The 12,286-nt window shown below is 38.7% G+C and overlaps 1 protein-coding gene across 1 annotated transcript in view; it reads right to left on the bottom strand.

Moving 5' to 3' along the window:
- The window catches only part of LOC129236423 (dynein beta chain, ciliary), a 120,021-nt gene extending 109,230 nt beyond the window's left edge, over nucleotides 1–10,791 (bottom strand). Inside the window, 3 exon segments of the mRNA XM_054870813.1 lie at nucleotides 2,733–3,082; nucleotides 3,221–3,392; nucleotides 10,621–10,791. Coding sequence (XP_054726788.1) covers nucleotides 2,733–3,082; nucleotides 3,221–3,392; nucleotides 10,621–10,791 — 693 coding nt within the window.
- Nucleotides 10,792–12,286: the final 1,495 nt, after the last annotated feature.

The raw sequence follows: 12,286 nt of genomic DNA, 5'->3' as shown, positions 1-12,286 counted from the left end.
AATGACTTCACATAACCCCAAAGAAAATAGTCTAGAGGCGTCAAATCACACGAGCGTGGCGGCCATTCGACCGATCCATTTCTGGAAATAATGCGCTCATCGAACTTACTCTTCAACACATCAATTGTAGCGTGCGCTGTGTGGCTTGTGGCCCCGTCCTGTTGAAATCACATGTCGTCTAAGTCCATACCATTCAATAATCGTTTATCATGTCGCGGTATCGATTTCCATTCACAGTAACGTGGCGATCGTTCTCGTCAACGAAAAAATATGAGCCAATTACGCCGCCGGCATGTAAACCGCACCAAACAGTGATTTTTTCCGGATGCAACGGTGCCTCATGAATCACGTGTGGATTGCTTTCTGCCCCGTAACGCATATTTTGCTTGTTGACAAAGCCATTGAGCCAAAAGTGAGCTTCATCACTGAAGATGATTTTTTGGAAAATTTATAAATTTTCATAAAAAATTTGCACGATTATTTACATAAAAAATTTGCACGATTTGCAATCGTTGCTCAAATGTGTAGCGTTCCATGATGAAATGTATACTAATGAAGTTTACAAATGACAAGCGAAAAATAAAAAATATTGCGTCGTTCACCCTCCCTATCGGAAAAAAGTTGAAGCGCACCTATTGAAAAACGCTTTACAATCCTTCCGGTTAATGATGGAACACAACTTCATTCATATGGCTGCCTCGGCTAGCCATGCACCATCCCATACGATCGGTCCAATTTTTCAACACATTTTCGATTGTATGCGGCTGTATTTCAGCTATGACATCGCGTATGTTGGTCTTCAATGCATTAATTGTTGCTGGTTTTTTGGCATAACACTGGTCTTTGACGGCACCCCAAAGATAATAATCCAACGGCGTCAAATCGCAGCTCCGAGGCGGCCAAACGATATCAGAATTTCGGCTGATAATGCGATCTTAGAAGACAGTGCGCAAAAGATTGATCGTAGCATTCGCTGTGTGGCAAGTAGCGCCATCTTGTTGGAATCAAATGCCACTAATATCCTCCTCTTCAATTTCCCGGAACAAAAATTCGTTCAACATGGCCCGGTAAGGCTCTCCATTGACGGTTACGGCCACTCCTCGCTCATTTTCGAAGAAAAATGGACCAATGATGCCTCTCGACCAAAATCCGCACAAAACAGTGACTCGTTGTGAATGCATCGGCTTTTCTTCGCGTGCGTGCGGGTTTTCTGAGCCTCAAATGCGGCAATTTTGCTTGTTAACATACCCGCCGAGATGGAAATGAGCTTCATCCGAAAAGATAATTTTTCGGTAAAAGTCTTCATCTTCTTCAAGTCGATCCCAAGCCCATGAAGCGAAGCGAAAGCGCATTGGGTGGTCGGTTTGCACAACCATTTTCGTTCAGCGGAAGAATAAAACTAATTTTCTGTCAAATCAGATGACAGCTAAGTGTTACCATTCTTCAAATAATACCTAGTTCAAATCCGTAGCGATAGATGGCGGGCCCTGTACATACATACATACATATATATATATATATATATATATGTATATATATATGTGTGTCTGTAACAAACTTACATAATAAGGTGAATGGTTATTTTTACCTGCTATTCGCCCCTTTGGCAAATGGTCGTTGTGATTGGGAAGGTTCTATGCGTGCATGAGTTTAATGTCAAATGTGTGTGCCTGGGTGAATATGTGGCTGTGTGTAACTAATTCTTAGGTCTATACATGGCATACATATGTATGTACATAGTCTAATCCAATTTTTGATTAAAGAAATTCAACAATACGAAAATGGCTTTTGATGAAATGGCAGAAATACAATCGGGGATTTGGCATTGCCTGCCAAGGAGCGACCGCCATTGAATAAAGTTTAAAAAAGGTTTTATACTATCATTTGAGTCTGGAATCTGGGCCTTAGAGTGGTAGTCACACATAAGCTTATTCGTCTACACCGGCCGCATTAAGTATGCAAGTATGTACTGTAAGTAATTTTAGGTTTGTGGAAGTTATTGGCCTGTCTAATGGCTCAAACAATTTTGTATTCTTAGAAATTTAGTTTCCATAGTTGTTACTTTTACCTGGATTTTCTGCATACCATTTCATCAGGCTAAGAAAGGTATATATTCGATACTGTTTGTCGTAAAGTCAAATATTTATGCATCTGTGTGTATTTCGGGGAATGGGATTGATTCTGCCATCCAAGAGAGGATATCTTTTTAACTGACGTGTGCGATTGAAATTCTATAATAATTTATATCCGACGTGGCATTGCAGGGCTAGGCATGCAGGTAAAGTTAAATTAAAAAATTGCGGCAGAAAGCAAAAAAATTTGTGTGTGACTGCAATTCGTTTGGCCATGGCTTCCGGTTCCATTGTAGAAGCAAAACATTAAGTAACAGAAGAGTGATTTTTCTAATAGCGGCTACCCCTTGGCAGGCCATAAGAAAGCTTGTTTAATTTTTATTATTCAGTTCAACTTTTATTAAACTCTTATCCAAATTCTAAAATTTTTCATCACTAACAAACGAAAAACCAACATATTTTTAAAATTTAAAAAAATTACAGTATGCAAATATTCCCACCTGAGTCTATCTCGTTTCCGTTATGCTGTTACGCACCACTTTTTCGTGACAAAGTTATAATACCCTACTACATCAGCGCGCACTTATCAAACCTCTGGGTTCACCTTATTGCCTGTGCACGTTTGTAAGGGAGTGCATCTCCCTTCCAATTTGAACTTACCTCAACTAGCGTGTTGCGCACTTCCTTGGTGCGTATTTGCAAATCCTTCTGCACCGGCTTCGGCCATGATTTCCGATTGAGTGGACATTCGAGCAGCGGCTGAAATATTTCATCGAAAAGCAGCGACAGGGTCTCTATTTTGCTGTGCACTGGCAAATCGCCGCAAAGTATTTGCGTACGGAAATTAGCCGCGGTCAGCGGTATGTCCGCGCTTCGACGCACAAAGTAAACGCATTTGCCACGCGGCACACCATCGAGCGTCGAGAAGCTGCTGGAAGGTGGTGGCATTGGCAGCATCAACACAGCAGCTGCTGCAACTGCAGCTGCAGATGCCACAACGGCAGTTGAACCTGTCGTGTTAGTCGTGGTAGTTGTTATCTGCCCCACATCATTAGAATTTGCCACTGGTACTGGTGTTGCTGTTGCTGTTGTAGCGTTGTTCATTACGTTCGACCTCGCTTGATGTGGGTTGTTGACTATCGCTACGCATGGATCAGTGATAGCTGCTGATGCTGTTGTTGTTGAGCTTAGGGATGACTGCAGTGCATAATTGTGGTGCAACTCAGTGAGCCCAATTTTCGGTACCAAATATCCGCTATGATTGAGCGTCATAACCAGGAGGCGCTGCTGCGCGCCATGCAGCCAATCAAACATAATGACCTGGAAAATTGTGAAGGCACCGGCTTAGAGGCGTTAGATGAGAAAATTTTGGTAAATTGAGTTTTATAAGTTGAGAATGTCTATGATAAATGACCCGTCTTGTGTGCATGAGCGTGTGAATAACTTTAGTAAATGTAATTTATATCTACTGCTTGGAAAATAGACATCTTCCGCATGTGATGATTTTCTAATTAAAATGTTTCTGTGTTTTTTCTTCTTTTTTTTGTTACGAGAGAACAGTTGTAGGTGCTGAGAAACTTAATATAGATACAGCCATTTGTTAAGGCTATAGTTCAGTAATGGGAGTTAGCTCAAATGCTATTGGCGTGGAAGTAGATGGTGCAGGGCGTCTATTATATTGGACTATGTAAAAGTAGTTGAAAGGTTGGGAAAATAGATGAAATAGTAAGAAAATGTAGCCAAGCAAAATAGTAAACCTAGAAGTTAAGCCAAAAACCCTAACCATAAGCCGTAAACGTTTTGTCAACTTTACTACAAATTGGAAAATGTGAAGCACAATGAATATTTTTTTTTATTTTGTGTATATCGTTCAATATACTTAGTCTTGCCATAAGTTAAGCCTGTTATAAATATCAAATTCTAATACTTTTTTAATCAACTTAGTTTTATTTAATCATGTAAATATTAAAAAAAAAAATTAATTTTCATTCGAAAAGGTCACCATTTGCTTCTACACAAGCTTTCAAACGACTAGACCATTCAGTTATTGCAGCACGCACGGATTCCTTGGATATTGACATCGCTGCTCGAACCAAAGATTGTTTCAGACTTTTCAAATGTCTGTAAGGTCTTTAACAGGCCAAGTTCTCCAATTCTGGCCACAAACTGTAGTCCAATGGATACGGATCTGGACTTCCAGATGGCCAATCCTCTGCGGCTATGAACTCAAGAATATTGTTTTTTAGTCACTGGTGGGTGGTTTTTGCCCTATGGGCGGGAGCGGAATCTTGCTGGAAGATCCAACGCTCTCCATTGAAGAGAGTACAACTCAACTACTTCACCACGCCTTCTAAGACACTTTTGCTCCGGTCTTAAGCCCTTTTTCCCTGAAATGAAGAGATGTAACATATTTACATATTTACGCTGAAACGTTGGACCTATATTTTTTGCGTCTTTAGAAGTTTTAGCATACATAGATTTTGACATTTTGCTTATTAAAAACTTCTTCAAGAGTGAAAATGGTCTCATATGTGAAAAGAATATTTTCAAGGCCATTGACCGCGTGCCACCGAAGAAGCTGCTTGTATCTGTCGAGACTAATTTTCTTCAAGCGTATTGTCAAGTGATGAGTAGTTAAGCGAGGGAAGGCTTTCATGTGGAGGTCATCTCTAATTAGTCTTCCCTTGGACGTGATTTTCTGCTTTCTAAGGGGATTTCTACGAATTCTTTCTCGAACGGATTTTACGGCTGCACTGGTTCGAACCACGCGAGGCTGACCCTATCCTTTTCTGTCTGCCACTTCAGACATTTGGGAAAAATTATTGATCGTGCGGAAAACAAATATTCTCGAAATATTAAGTTTATCCAGCAATTCGTAAATTTCATCTGCACTTTTGCCATACTTTTGTAATACAATCACTGCCATGCGATACTCCTGAGCATTGTTAATAAGCGAAATTTGCCACGAAATTGAGTATAATTTTTGAGTTGACAATGCATACGAACAAAAGCAAAAATAGCGAAGCTCTTTTCTGCATATTTCTTCTCGTCATATACATTGTAAAATTTGTCAAGGAATCAATTTGTATGAATTTTCCAAACTCTCTTAATTTTCCGTTGTTTATTGCTTAAATTTGATTCTTTAATGTTGCGCCAAATTGACATATTTTTGCCAGGGACTGACGCGTGTTAATGCTCTCATGAAAAATGACGCATCTTCACTATTGGATTCTAAGTTACTCAATGGGCACTTGCAGTTAATACCTCCAATACAGAACCCCTTTTATTGATGCGTTAAGGCATGGATTAGAAAACGATTAGATTTATTCTGTTAAGAATTTCCAGAAATACGCAAACTTATTATAAATATTCGAGCTCTCGTTTCGCGCTTATATCGATTTCCACATGAGTGACAAAAATAGTTAAATTTTTAGTATTTTACAGTTTGAATAATTAAATGTGACAGAATATTGCGAAAATTCTATCGCAATATTATAAGATTATTTAGTATAGAAATCCATGTTGGAGAATCTGCATGTGCCTTATCGGGCGCTGAGCGCGCCAAAAAATATAGAGGAAGAAAGGAAGCAATTAAAACAAATGTCGAGCGATGTAAAAAATATCGTGAAACTGTAAAAAAGAATAGTACACGATCCGATAGTATGACATCTACTGCTATCTGAAGTAAAATATGTCGCGAGAAATTTAATCAAAACATAGAAAGATTGGATAAAAACATTTATAAACAGCAAATTCTATAAAAATACTTTAAATTTTATTTGCGATGGGTTGTGGTGGACACCTGAAACTATTATTTTGGACAGTTTAATACAAATAAAATTAGATTCTTAGAGAAACATTGTTTTTCCAATGGCAAGAAAATGAAAGTGCCCACAGCGGTTTTGTATATCTCGAAGAACCGAGCCACTTGCCACTTCTCGATCTTATCGCGGAACATTTAATATCGCCAAGGTTGCCATTTGTAGCGACTAAGAAAATAAAATGGTAAAGGCTAAGAGAGACACACAGAGATGGTTTTGAAAACGCTGTCGACAGTTTTTCGAAAAGTGAAGATGGATAATCCAATGCACTTAATAATAATAACAAATACGTAATAAAAGACAAAGTCCAAATTTTGATTTTGATATTTTAAATGATTTTTTGGCAGATGTGAAAAAAATTAACTGAGTCTGGTTATTACGAGGGGTGCCTTTTATATGTCGGGATTAGAGAACATAAACAAATTTTAATCATCGAAAATCACTTTATTGTTTTTCAAAATACTCTCCATGAAGATATATACACTTAGCCATACGTTTGAACCAATTGTCGAAGCACTTTTGCCACGCTGCATGAGGTACCTCCAAAACATGCACTTCTGAATGCCGTAACCGCTTCTTCAGGTGTCGAAAAACGTTGACCTCTCCGTTTGTTTTTTACGTACGGGAATAAAAAGAAGTCATTCGGTGCCAAGTCCGGACTATACGGCGGATGACCCATTAATTCAATGTTTTGGGTGCTCAAAAATGCAGTTGTTTGAGCCGATGTGTGAGAGCTCGCATTGTCCTGGTGAAGAGTGATCCGTCTTTGGCGATTGGTTTTCCTAATTTCTTGGAAGACAACTGGCAAACAAATGGTTGTGTACCACTCAGAATTTACTGTTCTGCGTTGTTCTAGTGGTACGGTTGCGACATGTCCAGTTTTCCGAAAAAACATTCGACCATTTGCTTGGAAGTGCTTCGTGCGCGAAAAACTTTTGTTGGATTTGGCTCATTTTGAAACACCTATACAGTCGACTGCTGTTTACTTTCGGACTCATACGCGTAAATCCATGATTCATCACCTGTCACGATGTCATAGACGTGTTTCGAAGCCCCGCGATCGTATTTTTTGAGCATTTCCTTCGACCAATCGACACGAGCCTTTTTTTGAGCGATTGACAAATTGTGTGGGATCCAACGCGAACAAATTTTTTTGACAGTCAAATGTTTATGCAATATTGAATGTATGCTGGTCCCACTAATGCCTAAGATTGTCTCAATCTCACGATAGGTCACATGACGATCTTGCAATATCAGTTCGCGCACAGCATCAATGGTTTTCGGAACAACAACTGATTTTGGACGACCTTCACGAAATTCGTCTTGGAGTGAACTACGACCACGATTGAATTCACCATACCATCGATAAACACTGGTCCTTGATGGAGCTTCATCGCCAAAAAATGAATTAAGTTCATCCATGCAATGTTGCGGAGTTAATCCACGTCGAAAGTTGTAAAAAATTATCGCACGAAAATGTTCACGATTTAATTCCATTTTTGCACCGAGATGAATCTTTTAAGTCACTGTAAACAACACAAATAGCGCTGGTATTTCAAAACGTTCTGAGTACGTAAAAGCCAAAAAATGTCAAACTTTGCGATACAGCTGTCAGTTGCCAGTTGCCAGATTGCAACACCAGGGTTGCCAAATCCCGAAATATATATTAAAAGGCACCCCTCGTATAAAGCGAATTTTGTAGGCAATAAAATCCAAAAATTTAACTATTGAAAGTAAGGAAAAAAACTTTCACAACCATCTTGCGTTCACGCGTTGAGAGTTTTACATTTTACTGGCTTCAAAGTAACAAAAAAAATGGCATTTCTTCGAATTTATTCTATCTTTTCATTTCTTAGGCAATGTTCTGCTGAAATACATTGACATTGCAAAATCTACATCTACATATCTGACATCTGAGTTTGTTCAACCATCCAAAAAATTTAAAACTTCTAAGGACGACGAAAGCAGTGACAATGAAAGTGATAACGAAAGTACCGAATATCAATTTTAAAAAATTCAAAAATATTATAACGCCTTTCAAATTAAATAAAACAAGCTAAATGTTTTTGTCTTTAAATTTTGTGGACTAATATCATGCAAATTATTTTTAATTTCACTAATTTTATGAGCAGTCGCGGTATTCCTGGTGGTGCCTATCGGTCATAGCATCACAAAAGAACTAAAACCATTTGTTTTTCATAATTTCAGTAATGAAGACATTGCTTCCACAAGTTTGGGGAGCACTACAGTAAAACTTTGGCTAATCTCAGCCTATATTCCGCACGATGTCGAGGTGAAGGTTGTGAGGTTGCATGTTGCTAAAGGAGGCCCTGGCTGAGGTGATACGAAGGGAACCCGACATCATACCAGGTACAGACACCGACTTCCCATCACACTTGTTGGGAAAGTACGGACATCAATACAAGAGATTAGTCACTTTTTGATTTTATTCTAAGTGAAAAATTGATTTTTTGTAATAGGGATAAGGAGCCCACTTTGATTACTGCGGTCAGAGAGGTGATGCCTCTTTCTCTTTGATGTACCGAATCTCTGATTGGAGGGTGTTTAGCGGATATTCAGTCCGCTCTAAATGGAACCAGATGGAATAAATCCTCCTGCAAGAACATTAGAAGTAGAGACTGCAGAATATTTTTCCGGAAGCACCGCAAGAAAAAGTAGAAAAAGAGAAATTATACAAGTTGCTTCTAGACACCTATTTTCCGGCAAATCCGACCTCGAACAATACCAGTTGAGGTAGCGTGATAAACTTTTCCCGCACCCATAGCTATTTGCTGGATAAGCGGCACCTGGCATAGCTGATTGACTCTTTTTTTAAATACTTCTGGTCTCGTTTGTCTTATACCTGCTCAATTGCAGAAATCTGTGGAGGTATACTGCCGCTTGAGCTGCATAGATAGAGTCTATATATCCACATCTTGGAGGGTTGTGAAACTTGCTTTCGTACCCAAGGCAGATAAGAGCTTTTTGAGTGGGCTGTTATGCCCAAAAAGGATATCAGAAAGGGAGCAAAAACTGTTAATCTTTCATTATATTAATTTCTTATTTAATGTTTCCTATTTTAATGATCTCAAAAAGAATTTGTAAGTGTGTTTTACACACATATATTTAGTTTTATATCAATGATTTGAAACAGCATGAGGCACCAAATTATTGTAATAGTAGAAGTTTTTTCTAATATAATAGCGGTCGCCTCTTGTGCAAGCAATGCCGAACCTCCGAGCGTATTTATGTCATGAAAAAGGTCTTCATAAAAAATATCTATCAATCGGAGTCGGAAAAGGAACTCGGCCAAACACCCAAAAAGGGTTAAAGCGCCTATTAATGTGTTTGTACAAAAAATAATTTGAAATTTTTTATCGCATGGCCTGGGCTTATGACAGGATGAATAATGACTATTCAACAACAACGTGGAGAGCATTTTTAGAACGATATAATCCTAAAAGTACTCCAAAAGTAGACAAAGTATTGGTCCCTAAACCCACAGTTTTTTTGAACAGTGAATCGACTTCCAAATTTTGGCCATAGAAATCCTTGTATTACTTGTAAAAATTGTTATATCCGATTTATGATATAACTTATTCAATCTTTTTTAGTAGAACTTCACAAGCATAATTTTAAGTGTCAATTTTACTAGTTTTGTCAAGAAAGTTCATAAAATCCTTTTAGGCAGGAAATTTCAAGACTAAAAAGTTCTATGAAAACAGAATAGGCCAGAAAATGGCACAGTGGGTTAGCGAAGGCCCAAAGCCGTAATATAAGCGTTTGCTTGTAAATGCTAGAAATATTCTACTAAATACAAATTTATATGCAAGGTAGCACAAAATAAATATGCCATTTTTGTTTTTGAATAACTTTTTTAATAAATAAAAAAAATATTTTGAATGATGTAATTCTTTATATTGACCTTTATCCGCTCATTGCTTATTCGCTTGTATCCTGCAGCTGTCTAGTTTAAAAGTGTCAAATGATTGACGTATACCACCATTTGCAAAAATTAAAAATCTTCCAATAAAGTGTAAGGACATATTTTTTGAAAAATTAATTTTTTTCTTCCTGATACTTTCTAAATTTTTTCTATGGTAAAACAAATTAGGCGCCTATTTTTGGTTTTTTCGTGTGTTTTTTATTTAATATTTACCCTCGCCGCCAAAGCTTTGTAAATTACCCTTGAATTCTTTTGGTAGAAATACACTTTTCCGTAAATTTGATATAAAGATCTTACTGATTGATATTATACATTCTCCTCTTTTAATTCTTTTCACAAATTTCCACATGTGGGACCCTCTCCTATGACGAAAAAAAGGACATTTTTTCAATGCAAACTGAATGGTAATTTTCAAAGCGTTGGCAAAACGTTGGCGGTAATAATTATTAAAAATAAAAAAATAAGGGGTCCAATTTTTTTGGTCACAGAAAAAACTTAGGAGAAAAAACATGAAGAATAAAACCTTTGTTTTGGGCCAATTGCTACTGTTCTAACTATAAAAAATGTAAACTTGTTGTTGTGCGCTATAAAAATTAAAAACTTTTGTATTTGAAGAATTAAAAACTGAACTTTCTTTGTACATTTCACTAAAAATCCGGAACATTTTCACAAAAAACATATTTCTGCAAACATTTTTTTTATTTCATTGAATTGTTCTTTGCGGAAACAACGTAAATTAAAGAAGTTTAAAATTTTTTGCATTTTACGTTCAAATACTTACACGAAAAGACTCGGTGGCCATCATTCGATGCCATTTGTCCTGCTTCAGCCGCAGCGAACTCAATGTGAACGAGCTGATAAAGTCCAGGCGCGGATCGTTAGCCGGCAAAGACAACATCGCTCTCGTTGGGCACTCCACCGTTCCCGACTCCAATTCATTGGTGGTGGACATTGAAGATCTTTACTCACACTCGCACACACACATACAAGCTTAATATGGATATATTTTTTTCCACAATGCAACACTATCCGCACCTCGAGTGCTGCACTTTCCTTGTGAGCTGTAAACTGTAAAGTGACCGTTAATGCCAATTGTGGTAGCGTCAACGACTCGTAAATGCGCTTTCGAGTTGCAGGTACCCCTGAGGTGTAAGTGTAGACAGACCAAACGCTAGGCCACATGACCAAGGGCGTGCAAAAGGGATTGGTTGGAGTTGGTTGATGGACGTAACCACTACAATTGGCGACTGTGCTGTTGGTAGTGGTAGTGGCGCGTCTATTAGCGCTGCTCAATAGTATCGATCAAACTTCAATTTTTAATTTGAAAATTCAACTGTGTGGAATGCACTCGCACATGAAGCGTTAGTGGGGAGCAGCGGACAATAGCTAATCAGATGCGAGCGTTCGAGTTAAAGCATGAACTAGAATTTTAGAATTTTAATGCCGCACTTACGAAATGAGGCCTCCAAGGTAATTGGAGCAAATATGTGCGCTATTCTCTCTCCCTAATATATGCATATACATGGAGGTACATGTACATGTGAATGTATGCATGTGTGTTCGCGCGTAGAGTTTGAAGCAATTTCCGGCTAACCCCCGTCACTTAGCGGAAGCCGGAAGTGACGGGAGTTAGGTTGCTGGCTTAGAAAACGCCAAAAACAAGCGAAAAGTATTTGTTTTTTTCTGTTGAATGAGTAACTGCGTGCGGCTTCAAAGCGCATTGCTTCACTCCTTTTTACGTGCCACAAGTGAGCGGCTCTTAAATCGCGTATGATGAGAAATGGTCGCAAATTAAAGTTAAGTTCAAAGCGCGCAAAAAGGCAACCTAGCTGCGCTGGATCCTACCCACAACAGCCTCATAAACTTCAGCGGCAAACATCAACAATAAATGCCACCGACAGTTTTGTGCGCGCTCACACAAATGAACTCCGCGCCACAAATGCAATACCGCGTCGGCTATAAATGTGTTGTATGCATATAAATTATTCACTTGAGTAGACGCCGCCAGCAGTGACGGCAGCGTGGAGGTTGTTGGTGTCGAATGCCTGGGAGTGGAATGGTGGTGTAGCATCCAAGCCCTCAAATGCAGCAGCCGCAGCAGTACGATGACGTAAGCGCAGTTTCCCATTTGCTGAGATATGGGCTATAAGACTCTTTTTTCATTTATTTATTCTTATTTTTTTGGCTTTGATATTAACTGGTATGCCGTGCATGCCGCGGGTCACTGCTGAGTTCAGCCACAAATGCTTTAATTTGTGGTTGACAATGTGTTACGAGTTGGCAATGTTAACTGGTCTCACTACAACTATGTCAGCCGACCGCTGAGTACATCAGAAACTCTCCGTCACAGTTGTCAGTGGCATGTGACGCCTAGGCGATGGAGCGCTTATCAAATTCATGTGATATGTTGGCAACACTTGATCAAAAAATCTGCCCAGCAATGGCGG

Source organism: Anastrepha obliqua, chromosome 1 (assembly GCF_027943255.1).
Source record: "Anastrepha obliqua isolate idAnaObli1 chromosome 1, idAnaObli1_1.0, whole genome shotgun sequence".
Taxonomy (NCBI): domain Eukaryota; kingdom Metazoa; phylum Arthropoda; class Insecta; order Diptera; family Tephritidae; genus Anastrepha; species Anastrepha obliqua.
Note: the sequence above shows the minus strand (reverse complement) of the source record. Positions and strands in the feature narration are given on the sequence as shown.